Below are 13964 nucleotides of genomic sequence, written 5' to 3'. Positions count from 1 at the left end.
CAACTAAGTCTTGGATGGACTGACATGAAATTTTGGTCAGACATTTACGGCCCCCAGAGGATGAATTCTAATAACTTTGGTGGTATCCTGATTTTTCATCTCATGCAACCAACAAGTTCAATTTTGTTCTTGTCCAACAATTCAGTTCATGTAGAGATACCTCTAAAACTAACAACTGAATTTTGAGATTTGAGATTAAGCCTGACAGTATGCTAACAGGCTAAAATGAATACATGAAAGAGAGAGAGATTAATAACATATTAACTCTGTGTGAGACTGGCTAGGTCGAATTTTGTCTCATCAGTGTGTTCCCCTCTTGTTCTTGTCTTTTTTTTCTGTCCTGGTACATGCAGATTAGCTTATAAATTTGGACATTTTAATAAGAAAATCTACACTAAAAAGATATGTTTTTGGTTCTAAGAAACCAGAAAGAGGGAAAAAAAACAGTACAATTTGTTCAAAGGCTAGATTTTTTAATATCTTCATATACTGATGTCGGTCATATTGGGTTTAAACTCCTTTCACTGACCTGTGCTTTTTGTTTCATCTCTTCTGTCTGGGAATCTCTGCCAAGAGAGGTGAGGGGTTGCAGGAGGTCTTTGAGCCAGGTCCTGGTGCTCTCAGCCTGGGTATTAAACTTCTCAAACTCTCCCTCCAGGGCGCTCTGGGCCTCTGCCTGCTTCTGTAGCTTGGACTCCAGGTTTTGGTAGCGCTGTATCAGGTTGTCTCCTTCCTTCAGGATGCTGTCAGCTCTGACGCCTTGTCTGCGTACTGATGCTAACAGTTCACTGAGGGTGTCAGCTCTTTGACTGTGACATAGAAAGAGACATATAAAAAGCAGAAAGAAAAAAAATAGCATATGATGTCTTGGTTTGTTGAATTTTAAGCCTCATTTTTTAGTTTTTGGCAATTTAGCTTTCTTTAAATATGGAGTCTATGAACACAAAGTTACTGAAGATACTGCAAGTAGGTAATCAAATTCTACAACCCATTCATTACAATGGTAAGGAAATATTTTCAGCTAATTCTGGCTTATTACAGATATGTTAATATGTCAACATGTGGTAACTGCAGTATGGTAAATGTTTTATAGGCTAAAGTTAAATTTAATCCTTGCATTTCTTGGCTGAAGTTTAATATAGCTTTGGTTGTATTTTTTTTGTTGTATTTGTATTTTTTGTTGTGAAATAACACTGGAATATTACGTCCAATATTATACTTCCCCACAAAAACCTACTAAAATGTATTTGTATTTTTAGTTTTTTAGAATTACACATGAAATGTTCACTTCTGTGTATTAATACCTATGTTTTCTAATGGTATTATTTGTACTGCTGTTGACTGCATTATATCCAGTCTTGGTTGTGCGAATATTAGAGATCACCTCTCGTCCTGAAGGTCTTTCAGAAGATGTTTGACTTTGTCTGACTCCACGGATTGTTTTTCTCTGCTCTGCAGCCACTCACAGAGGCTATTGTGTTGCTTCTGTAGACTAGAGAACAAATGACACACATCAAGAAACAAGGTTCACTTAATGGTTACAATCACACTCATCATTTTACTCCAAATTGTGAGATTCCTGAACAAAAAGTCCAGATTTTTATGCTTATGTGTTTTTTAACAGAATGGATTTACAGCTAAATGTTTTTTTTTTTTGCATAAACGGAAATTTATTTGCAGTGGTGCTGTTGAGGGAACCAAGGAAGCATTTACCTGTTCAAGTCGCTGAGGAGAGACTCCATTTGTGTCTGCCTGTTGTGGCAGTGAGTTCTGAATGTGGCCACCTCCTCCTGCTGCTCCTTCAGCCAGTCTGTGAGCTCAGAGAGCTGCTGAGGAGGAATCTGCTCGCTGCCTCTCTCCAGCTGACCTCTCAGCTGGTCCAAACGTCTCTCTGCATCCTTAGATTTTAAGAAACTCTGATGGACAGAAGAGCAACTGTAAGGATCTACCCATCTTATATTTACATCTCAGTCATAACTGGACAGCACTGGAGCCTGGGGTCATATATACAGTATCTACCTCTCCAATCATCTGTCCACTTACAGTGAGTCTTTGCAGATATGTTTCCACAAATGTTCTGCTCTCAGGGTTCTCAAAACACTCATTGACGGCCAGCTGCAAGTCCTGGAACCATTCCTCAAATGACTGTCTTTCATCTAGGGAAAAAAAATTATAATATTATTATAATCACAATTTACTATAAACAGGAATAAAATATCCAAAATGTAAGATAAATAAAAGATGAGTACAATTTATATGGAAAAAAGGACAAAAAATAAATTTTCTGGTTAAATTTCCATCTTTTGTTTCATATTTCATTATGGAAATTATTGTCACTAAGAAAATAAACACAATAAGTAATCAAAAATCACAATAGACAACACAACTTTATTATATATCATCACTTATCTCCACAATACTTCCTGTCACTTTCCACAGGATACTAAACTAAAAGCAACGAAAGCTGACACAACTTCAAACACGAACCTTTGATAACCTTCAGCAGGCCCTTGTCCCTCTCCTCTCTCTTCAGATGGATCATGTCCTTGGTGCGGGAGATGGCCTCCTTCAGTCTGCTGCAGTCCACTGAGAGCGCCTCCAGCACCTGAGGACTAGCCACACTGGAAACCAAACCCACCTCCTTCAGCACGGCCTCAGCCTGCTCCTCCTGAGCCTCCAGATCATCACACAGATCCTGGTGAGGACGAGAGATACAACAGTGAAAATCAGACAGTGAGGGTCAAATTCGCCAATGTGGAACATCCTTTACAGATACAGAAGCTAAAATACAACAGTAAGTCTCCAGAATAAAGGATTAAACCAAAGTGAGTGGCAACATCAGTCACCTGAATCTTGGTTTCCACGTTTGGTTCTGAAGCATCGACCTTACTGAGAGAACACTGGATATTCTCTATAGCTGACTGGCACTCCTCCATCTTCTCGGCCAGGTGTTTCTTCACAGCTATCAGCTCCTCAAAGACATCAGTGCAGTCGGTAAACAGCTCCTTCACCTGCTCCATCCTCTTCCTCAGCTGGGTTTCCATCACCTGGAAGATGCAGAGAAGAGAAGGGAGACAAGCAGGGTAGAGTAGAATAAAACACTGTAATAAGGACACAGACACTGTAAAAGAAGTGAAACCAAGAGCACTAAAGTATTGAATGTGGATCACTCATATCAGTTTATGTTAATAATAATAAAAGCAGAAAGGATACTCACCTGCAGCTCCAGTGGAGCCTCCTGAGTCTGCAGCATTTGCTGGATTTCTACAGACTTCTTGTGGAAATGCTCAATGTTCTCCTCATTGGCCTGGATCTCATCCTACAAAATATTACAAAGTTTAGTAAAACTCTTATATTATAAATATACTGTAGATCACATAAACTGGAGATGTAATCAACCTAACTGAAGATTTTGCATCCCTATCACATAAGAATACACTTGTTGGGTGCGGCTGAGGATATATGTGAAGCTTCTATGGGAATCTTACCCTCATGGCGAGTACTTGCTGCTCGTTATTGAAGGGATGGCTCTCTGAGAACAGGACCAGTTTGGCTCCTGCCCAGCTGTCTACCTCTCCCCCCATAATCAGCTGCTTCTCCCACACCTCCAGTGCCACCCGGAGGTTATCCATGTACGCGTCGGTCTTCTCAGTCACCTGCAAAAGCACCAAAAAACAATCGATCGTCAGTTCAGTTTAGCCGAATCTGATCTTCCCATTTTCCCGTCTTCCCAAAATTAGACTTATGTCCTTTTTTAGAAACTTTTTTGACAGCTTTTAGTTTTATCTCTAATATTTCTCAGAGGCAGTAGGCTAGAGATACCACTATCTCAGCAGGTGCAGCCAAGCATTTTCAGAGTGATGCCCCACAAGCATTTACAGAGTAATTACGATTAGTCACGTTTATACAATAATACTAATACTGCTGCTGGTGGATCCACCAATTTACTGGATTACAACTGCAAGAAAATCATCTGTAATGCACACAACAGAAATTCATTGTATGTACTTTTAATTGTATGTACTTTATTAAAGGATATGGCTGATGATTTTCTATATGTTTTCTATTCTATAAGACGTTGTGATGTGTAGCACAACAAGCTAATGAAGCTAATGGAACTGACCTTCCTGCACATGCTCAGTGGCATCTTCCTTACACAGAACTATTCTCCAGAGACTGAAAACATGATCACTGTTATTAGTCTTTAGAGTTTCTAAACAAAGCTTCAATCACACCATACTACATTATCTGACTCTCAAGGCCTGTTTGCTACATTTCATGTCCCAGTTGTTTCAAAACTTTAAAATCTCTCCATCTACAGATCTGGATAAACTTCCCCACATAAGTGCTTACATCCAGCCAGCTGTCCATCATTGTGTCAGCCTCTGCCTCGAACGGAGTCTCGCTGCAGTCTGGGAACTTCTTCAGTTGGGACTGCAGCTGCCTGCAAACACCTCTCATCTCTTCCATACGCTCCCCGAGGCCGCTCAGCTCCTCCTTAATATCATGGACCTGCACAAATGTACACATGTGAACTTACAACACACCTGAACACACTGTGATCTTATTCTAGAATATGTCTGCCATCTACTGGTTCATTATAATTACTGTATATGTGTTTGTGTGTGTGTTTGTATTTCCATTTATTTAAACAATTGAGACAAAATTTAAAATCTATTTATCTATATCATGTTGTGTATATTTGTGGTCTTATATGTATAAATGTTTAAATGCTTTTTATTCATGATCTTAAGCTGTTTAAAGCACTGAACACTTTACATTGTTATACTATTATATAAAGAAAGTATTATTTTGTAGACAGCGTAAAAATAATGTTGTGGACTCACCTTGGTTATACTTCTCTGCAGGTTGTCCTTGCCCATGTAGGAGGCCTGATCACTGATGGTCTGCTCTGCTCTCTGCATGGTGTTGCTCAGGTGGCTTCGACAGCTCTGGAACTTCTTCAGCAGCTCCACCAGGACGCTGCACTGCTGCTTCCTGCAGGACGAGGAAGATAACAGAAGGGATTTAAGGGGATGTACGCGTATCCTCTGACAGCCAACAGTGTCTGTCAACCGTCTAAACAAAACTGAATAAAAAACTGACACTATTTTTAGTAAACACATGATTATGAGGTGGCCAGTGTACTGAACATGCTCCTCCTGTCTAACCTACCTGTCAGTCAAAGCACTCTGAGTCTCCTCATACTGAGTCTCCAGCTCCTGAAGGGGGTTTTCTCCTCCTTCTTGCTCCTCTTGTAGTTCACGGAGGCTCTGGAGCTCTGAGTTCTGAGCCTGCAGCTGACCCTCCAAATCTGACAGGACACGAAGCCTGAAAAATACAAGATTATTGTTACAAGATCATTTTTGGAATTCAGGCTTTTCTCCTTCTCAGAAATGTATTAAGATACTAGATATACATGATAGATCAATATTTTAAGAGATATCTGTGTGTGCATGCAGTAGAACAACTCTGGTTCACAGTATGACTTTTCACACAACACACTTTAATGGAAAATATGTAATCAAAAACACAAACAGCAAGGGAAAAGAGTAAACACATTTAAAAAAACGCGAAATAAACCTTAAACCTGAAGAAATCCAATTAAACAATGATATCAAAAGCATAGCAGACACTCAACACACACCTCTGTTGCACAGCAGGCATGGTGGGCTCCTTCAGGCCTCGACTTTCAATGGTATCCTGCAGCTTGTTCAGCTCCCCCAGCAGCGTCCTCTTCCTCAGGCCCAGGGACTTACTGTGAGTCTCCTTCTTGAGGCTCTTCTGCTGGCCAACAAGCCCACTGTCAGCCTCCTCCAGCTTCCTCAGCAGGGCACTCACCATGTCCAGGCAGGACGCTGGAACACCATCCCTGGTGACTGTCAGCCTGGCCCCCTGCAGGAGCAGATCCAGCTGAGGCGCCTTGTCTTTCAGACTGTCAATGCTCTGTCTGATCAGACCCAGCTTGGATCGGCACTCTTGCAGCACCACAGCATCACTGCAGGGGGCACCCTGGACTCCAGAGATATCTTCATCTACAGTGCGAAGTGACATGAGGAAGCGGTCAAGGGCGCGAGCGGCCGCTTCACTCTTCCGGACCTGCTGTCGGAGCTGATCCAGGCTGGTTCTGTGGGTCCTGACCTCACGGGACAGAGGGAAGCAGTCTCTGGGGTCCAGGTTGCTGGATTCAGGGTCCAGACGGGACAGCTGGTCCAATTCACTCTGGATATTGTCATCAAGTTCCTGAGGCAAAAGGAGTTTAAATACCACATGTGTTAATTGGGTTTATACATTTTAGTGTTAAGATGCATCCAGACTGAACACAAAGCAAGTTTTTGCCTGCCTTTAATGGTGCAAATTTAACCACCGGACTGTTTTTGCAGTCTGTTATTCAATACAGTCAATGAACACTTCAGATTCAGTCCGAATACACCTTTAGTCTTTATCACAAACTGCAAATAATCAAACACACAAAAAGAACAAGTGCAAATTCATTCTTTAGCTATTAAGGCTGGTAACCTTTATATGAATATCTATAATTGATATTTGCACATGTATCTTTTCACCGCTGCATTTAAAGCATCCCATCTGGTGACCACAATGGTTTTCCTACTTGTTAATTTTGATAATACAGGCTGCTCTCTTCTCAACACTTACTTAATATGGGCCTCAGGGAGGGGTCCCTAAATATCTATGATTGGATGGATAATTTTTGTGCGATTTGACTAAATTAAACAGAAAAGAAAGGTACTCATGGCTGACAGCAGACCTTGATGTCTTTCAGCATGTTGGTATTGGACAGTGTGAAGCCGGTGATGTCTTTGGGTTGCCTCAAGTAGCGGTCCAGACGATCGGTGAAGTCCACCATGTGGTTCTCAGTGGAGTCGATCTGTCTGAGGGCGGAACCCAGCGAGCTGCCTCTCCTCTGAAGGTTGGACTGTTGGCTGCGCCACTGCTCATTCAGCTCCACCTTCTCCTGCTCCAGACCATTGTTCCTGCTCAATTGGGAATACTGGGAGCAGTGGTTTGCATACTCCGACCACAGGGACTCTGTTTCCTGCCTCAAAGACTGAGAAAGGAGTTCAACTCAAAACTACTTGCATATCATGGGGATTTGTTTGCTTATTAAACATAAGAACAAATGTGAACTCCTGACACTGAAACAATCTTCCAATATGTATTTAATATTTAAGTCCCTGATACACGCAAACTTATGTTGTACCTGTATTTCCTGGAGCCGTGTGTGCAAGCCTTTAAGAGAGATGGAGTCCGAGGGAACATCTTTGATGCTCTGCTCATTTTTAGCCAGCTGGGCTTGCAGAGTCCTTTTACAATTCTCATATCTGGAGATTTTATAAGTTAAAACAAACAGAGACATTGAATATATTAATCTCCAAACAGGTTTGACAACACTGTGTGTCATGTTAGCTTATCAAGAAGCCTAGACTGCTCTAAATTCAGTTTACCTTTCTAAAACCTCCTTTTTGTTGACTTCTTCCTCTACAGATGTCTGCTTTTCAACCTCCCTCCTCTCCACAGTGACTGTCTTCACTGTCACTTGAGACACCTAAAGAAGAATAATATATAGTATGTTATCTGCATGGCGTTGCTCAGTGATCAGCTGGAATCAAGGAAACTGGTAGTTAGAAGTTCTAGCATGGTCTGCAAAATTTCCCTGGATGAAAACAGTTTAAAGATTTAAATGAATTCCACTTGTTGAGTTTTATCTAGACGGTGCATAGTTTCTATGGGAGAGAGTCAGACCTCAGCTGTGACCTGAGGTTTGTCACTTGGTCCTGTAGGCTCCTTTTTGGGGGTCAGATCTTCACCGAAGACGACAGGAATCCTGCAAAAACAGAAATGATAATGATGATTTTAACATTTTATCTGAAGTGCTGCACAAGACAACATCTGTCTTTAAACAGCCACAACAGGAGCTGGAAGATTTCACAGTTTGAAGAACTTCATGACCCAAAATTCAACTAAAATGGTTTTCTGTTGAATAAATGGCATTGTAGAGGACAAATGGTCCATCTTTATCTCCAAACATATATATAAGTGATTTAACCGCAGATTTAGAAAGTACAACTTTTGAGGGGGCTGCTCATTGCTTGCTGTTTTCACTATTTATCATATCTCACCTTGTATCAGGGAGTGGTGCGTCTTGGTCTCCGCTGAACTGACGCTGGATGGCAGCCAGTCTCTTCTCACATTCCCTCAGCTGAGTCTGGGCCAGGCGGTGAGCATCCTCAGGGCTTAGCGTGTCACACAGCTCATTCAAGGCCTCCAGGTGCTGCTCTGCCTGGGCAAGGCTGCCGTCCGCTGAGAAGCAAGCCTGGTGAATGTTGACACAACAAAAACAGTGAGCAAACAGGCATATTAATAATTACATTTGCAACCAGCGGATTAATACTATAAATGTCCTACTTTTTTTTTTTTCAAAATATTTTACAAAATCTATAGAGACTTACAATATAATTTTTAACCCACCTGTTTATTTGAATCTAATATTAATAAAATAAATTAAAATAAATTTATTTCTCATTTTTAGTTCAGACAGCTTAACAGGCATACCGCAACATGCAAGCAATCCCCCAGATGGTAGCAGCCAACAGGTATACAGCACAGATAATAAAAGAATGCTGTTTTTTCTTTTACTAAAAATGTAATGTCATCTATACTGTGTTGCTTATATTATATAACTTCTGAGAAATTAATTTAAATTAATATATTTATGTTACTTTGTTGGTTATGACTGGTTGTTTGTCTGTTTTTCTGTTAAACTACTGTGAAGGCAATAATTTGTCTTTTACGGTACTGTAAAAACACACTCCAATAAAAACAGCAGTCTCTTAGAAATGCAACCAGAATGAAGTATCACAATTACCATGTCCCAGTCTCAGAGTCTCCTTCGAGGCATTCAAAGAAGGAGGAAGAAAAAAGTAAGATATGCAAAGCAGATAATTTGGCTGCTTATCTATCCACCAAACCACACCTGCCAAGAGTTTAGCTCTAGTGATTTAGCTACCTGGGCTTGGTTTCGTAATTGGCAGCGTAAATTCATCTCACACTGCAGGGCAACTGTGTTAAAGTGTTTCCTTGTTACGTCAAACCGTAATTGTTGCAAAAAGCCTGAGATCTCAGCTCTCACAGCCTGGGTGATCAAATAAAATGGATTAAGAAAAACCACATGACATGTTAGAACATAGAATTCAATAAAAATTTAATGACATTAATTCTTTATGTGCATGCTTTATATGCATACAAATAAACAGTTTGCTGGCATTCATATTTCCAAAAAGCTGACAAAGGCAGAAAAATGTTCCAACAGTAGCACATTTTTGGTTTAAAGACATGCACAAGCAATTATCTTGCACAGTCAAACCTCAAATAACACAATAAAGCCTCATTAGAATTAACATATGTTACTGCTCCACTATGAATAGCAATTAAAATACCACGCATTAACACCAAACTCCCATATCAAGTGAGTTTGTGTCCTACCTCCCACTGTGACCTGACAGACTGGGTGAAGAACTCCATGTCACTGAGCTGTGAAGGGGTACAGAAGGCCTCCATGCCCTCGGCTGCTCTCAGGAACTCCTCCAGCAACTCTGGATCCAGGGCCCTTAGAGTCTCCTGAGGGGAAAGGCACATATTTAATGAGCAGATTGGATCCTTGCAAATCGGTTGATTTGTTACAAACAACTGAAATAAGAAAAAAAAGATAAGTAGTGTGCTCATTTTGGTATATTTTGTGTATTATTTTTGTAAATATTTCCTCTTTAAAAGTTATTACAGCACAGTTTCTCAGTCTATTGCCAGAAATATGCAATGTTCATCTCCTGTGCCATAGGATTTTTTTTTCAAGAAAGAATAACCATCTATGCGGTTTTAACTGTTACATCATCTGGCAATGGAGAGCATTAAAGAATATATCTACTTGAATGAAAATACTACTTGAGGTTAGTAAGACTGATATTACAGAAGTGATTATCAGTATTTATGTTTACCTCTTTCACTGATGCTTGATCAGCTGATATACGTTTGTCTTTGAAGACATTGATGGCTTCCAGGATGTGCTCCTGCAGGCAGTGCTTGGCCTCCTCAAAGCCGTTCCTGGCCAAAGCTTGGGCCTTGGCGTAAGCCTCTGTGTAGGCCTGGGGAGGTGCCTGGGCCAGGGCCAGAGGTTTAATGCAGAGGTCTGGTGAGTCAGCCTGGGCCTGAGGCAACACATTGACCTGGGAGAGGAGAATGGTTTGCGGCTGTTGAGGTTTGGGTTGCAGAGGAGACTGGGTTTGAGGTGTTGACTGTGGAAGTGGTTGGGTCTGGATGCTGGCTTGTGGGGGTGATTGAGGCTTGGATTGTGGCAGTGACTCAGCATTGGGTTGGGTTGGTGATTGAGCCTCGGGTTGTGGTGCTATCTGGGCTTCTGGTTTGGGTTGTGGTGGTGATTCGGCCTCAGGTTTGGTTGGTGACTGATCTTTGGGTTGTGGTGGTAACTGGGGCTCAGGTATGGGTTGTGACAGCGTTTCAGCTTTGGGTTGGGTTGGTGACTGAACCTTAGGTTCAGTTGGTGATTTAACTTCAGGTTGTAGTGCTAATGGGACCAATTGTTTGGGTTGTGGCTGTGATTCACCTTTTGACTGAGTTGGTGCCTGAATTTCCAGCTGTGGTTGTAGCTGGGCCTGAGGTTTGGTTTGTGGAGGTGGCTGCTGGAACTGAGGCTTGAGCTGAGGCTGCTGAGTCTGGGCCAGCAGATTTGATTGTGCAGATGGCTGTGTCTGAATGTATGTTTGGGACTGAGCCTGCAGCTGAGGTTGGAGCTGGAGCTGTGCAGGACGCTGAGGATGGTGTGGTGTTTGTGATTGAGGAGGTATTTGAGCTTGGATATGAGGCTGAGGGTGATGCTGAGTTTGGGACTGATGCTCAGCCTGTGAATATTGCTGGACCTGGGGATAAGGCTGGGGCTGGAGATGTGACGGTGCCTGCATCCAGGTCTGTTGCTGAACTTGGCCTTTTTGTGTCTGGGTATGGATATTATAAGCGCTCATCTGAGGCTGTTGTTGCATGGGACTCTGGGGCCTCATTTGGGTTTGTGCTTGAGCCCAAAGTTGGGTTTGTGTTTGTTGCTGCAACTGAGGCTGAGTATATGATGGCCCCATGTGAGAATACCCAGGGGGCCCCATTTGAGGTCCTTGCTGGGGCCTAGCTTGGGCCCACTGTGGTACAGCCTGAGCTGTTGGATAACCCTGAGACTGTGGAACTTGGGATGGAGAGTGAGCCTGGGAGTAACCCTGGGGGTAGAGCTGGGGTTGTGCCGTAGCCTGTGGACGCTGGATAGGCATTGGGGATGAGGTTCTGACTTGAGTCCAAGTTTGCAGTTGGCCCTGGGAAACATGGCCTGGGTGCTGGGCTGCGGGCTGAGGATGTGTTTGATACTGAGTCATAGGATGAGAATGACGCTGAGGTTGGACAACAGGTTGAGCTTGAGTTTGATGTTGAGTCAAAGTTTGGGTACGACTTGTTTGGGCCAGTGGCTGGGCAAGGGTTTGAGACTGGGCAGTTGGAACTTGGGATTTAGCCATTGGTTGAGTATGCATTAGAGGCTGTGTCATTTGTTGAACATTGGTATGAGGCTGGGGCATACGCTGAACATGGGTTTGAGCCTGGGACATGGACTGAGCATGGATTTGAGGCTGGATATTTGGCTGAGGATAGGTTTGACCCCGGACCATTGACTGAGGATGAGTCTGAACCTGGGCCATGGACTGAGGTTGGCTTTGAGATTGCAAGATTGACTGAGCATGAGTTTGAGGATCAGCCATTGCTTGGACATGGGTTTGAGCCATGGTTATTGACTGAGTGTGAGTTTTGGCCTGAGTTTGTATAGGTGGTTTAGGGGAGGGTGGTCTGACAGGGGCCCATGACTGTGGATGACTACGAAGCTGCATGTAGGATGGCAAAGGAGGCTGAATTTGGCTCTGCATTGGAGATGAAGGTCTGACTTGAGCCCATGCCTGCACTTGAGCCACAGCTTGGCCAGGGGCAACAGCTTGGAGCTGTCCCTGTGGCTGCATAGACAGCTGAGGCCCAGCTGGGGTGCGTGTCTGCAACTGAACTGGACCTTGGGGCTGGAGCTGTGGTTGTGGCTGTGTCTGGGTCGATAACTGTGTAATCACAGGGCCATGGGGCTGTGGAGGAACTTGCGTCTGTGATTGACCTTGGCTCACTGTGGTTTGTGAGATGGTCTTCAGTTGTTGCTGACTGTCTGTAGAGGTGTGGGACACACTTGTGGACTGCACCTGCACTTGAACCACTGCCTGAGATTTAGATTCAACCATAGTTTGAGATTGTGACTGACTTTGAGCCTTTGTTTGTGGGTGAGGCTGAACCATAGTTGCAGTCTTGGATTTAGCCTTTGTGTCTGAATCTGGTTGTTCCTGTTTTACAATAGGCGGTGGTTGTTTTTGTTGTTCCTGTAGTTGTTGATGCTGCAGCAATTCTTCCTGTTGCTTTTGCTGTTGTTTCGGAAGTTGTTTTTGCTGCTGCTCTAGATTTTTAGGCTTCTGTGTTTGTGTTTGTTGCTTCTTTTGCTGTTTTTGTGGTTGTTTAGGAGCCTTAGCATGTGCCTCAGGCTGTGTAGTCTGGACTGGTTTCTGAGTGGAGTCCTGGTCTGCCTTTGGAGCTGGAGTTTTATGCTCTCCTAAGCCTTGTTTCTGAAGCCAGGGCCGGTTCTTCATGGCCTGAGCCTTTCTGCTTTGAAGTTCTTTGGTGCTTAGAGGTTTCTTTGGTGCTGGTTGTTGGGGTGAACTCTGCACATGGGTCTCAGGTGTCTGTTTAACTTGTGTATCAACCTGTATATGTGTGACCACGTGCTCTTGAGCTTGATATTGATGCATTTCTACCTGCTGTTGCTCCACCTGTTCTTGTTCTTGCTTCTGCTGCTGTTGTGGTTGTTTAGGCATCAGTTCCTGCACTACTTCTTGTGGTGGCTTCTGCTTGGGTTCTTGGTGTTTTAGCTCTTTTTCCATTTGTGTGTCAAGTTGTTCTTGCTGCTGCAGCTGTTGTTGCTGTATCAATACTTGCTCCTTAGTCTCTGCAGTAGTCACTGTGTAGGCCTCAGCCTGGCCTTCTGGAGGCGACTTTGTCCTAGTCTGTGTCACAGCTTGTGCATAGCTATATGGCAATGGAGGAGAAGTCATTTGTTCGTCTCTGTATTCCTGCACCACTATCTTTGGCACAATAGTTTCCTGATATTGATGAGAAACGTCTGGTGTTTCGGGCTCCTGAGTTGGCTCCGTGGTGTCCGCCTCTCTCAGATGTTGAGGTTTGTCTTTAGCCTTGATAAAGATTTTTGATGGAGGTCCTTCTGGGGGGCTTCTACTTCTGTCTCTTCTGGCTCCTATGCTGCTCAGCATACCTACTGCTTCCTGGAATTGGAATCATTGACATTACAAAAACTGACCTGGTAATATATTGTATTACATGACAATAAGTGTTGACAGATTGGGATAAATGGAGCTTGACTTGATTCATGGAGGAGCTGTGATTGTTTTAAGCCTCTGTTCCTAAAAATGTCTTTGAATGGACCAGATGAAGGAATGAGAATGAAAACAAAACCCCTAACCCCCTTCTCGTTTCCTTTTGTCTCAAGAACAGAACATGTCAAACTCAGTGGTTAGTCAATAATAAAAAGACAACTGGCCTGTGACTGAGCAACAGCAGCTCGCACTCGGTCCTGCATAGCGGATGCATGGAGGTACTGGATAGGAGAACTCTTCTGATTTGTCATCACCATCACCTGAAGGTCCTGCTCCTCTGTCACAACTTGACCCTCCAGCTGTAGGCCACGGGAAATCAGGACCTGCAGGAATAAATAGTGTCTAATACCTATTGACAATTCCCCAAATAAGCATTCTGGTTTCTTTATGAAATAAGCTTGTTACTGAAGCTGTTACTAT

At 43.1% G+C, this 13964-nt stretch overlaps 1 protein-coding gene across 12 annotated transcripts in view; it reads right to left on the bottom strand.

The window, feature by feature from the left end:
* Nucleotides 1-13964, bottom strand: part of syne2b (spectrin repeat containing, nuclear envelope 2b) — a 160036-nt gene that overhangs the window by 117301 nt on the left and 28771 nt on the right. For all 12 annotated transcript variants that reach the window (XM_044374145.1, XM_044374144.1, XM_044374149.1 and 9 more), the window contains exons 21-40: nt 13709-13867; nt 10014-13433; nt 9505-9639; nt 8142-8335; nt 7765-7846; nt 7467-7567; nt 7223-7343; nt 6770-7069; nt 5648-6243; nt 5176-5331; nt 4848-4998; nt 4354-4512; nt 3489-3656; nt 3218-3319; nt 2847-3047; nt 2488-2695; nt 2044-2156; nt 1714-1916; nt 1385-1492; nt 530-809 (exon numbers count right to left, since the gene is read on the bottom strand). In XM_044374145.1, coding sequence (XP_044230080.1) covers nt 530-809; nt 1385-1492; nt 1714-1916; nt 2044-2156; nt 2488-2695; nt 2847-3047; nt 3218-3319; nt 3489-3656; nt 4354-4512; nt 4848-4998; nt 5176-5331; nt 5648-6243; nt 6770-7069; nt 7223-7343; nt 7467-7567; nt 7765-7846; nt 8142-8335; nt 9505-9639; nt 10014-13433; nt 13709-13867 — 6957 coding nt within the window. The remainder of the gene's footprint in view (nt 1-529; nt 810-1384; nt 1493-1713; nt 1917-2043; nt 2157-2487; nt 2696-2846; nt 3048-3217; nt 3320-3488; nt 3657-4353; nt 4513-4847; nt 4999-5175; nt 5332-5647; nt 6244-6769; nt 7070-7222; nt 7344-7466; nt 7568-7764; nt 7847-8141; nt 8336-9504; nt 9640-10013; nt 13434-13708; nt 13868-13964) is intronic.

The sequence above is a fragment of the Thunnus albacares genome, chromosome 15, assembly GCF_914725855.1.
Source record: "Thunnus albacares chromosome 15, fThuAlb1.1, whole genome shotgun sequence".
Classification (NCBI taxonomy): Eukaryota; Metazoa; Chordata; class Actinopteri; order Scombriformes; family Scombridae; genus Thunnus; species Thunnus albacares.
This window is presented reverse-complemented; position numbering and strand designations above follow the sequence as displayed.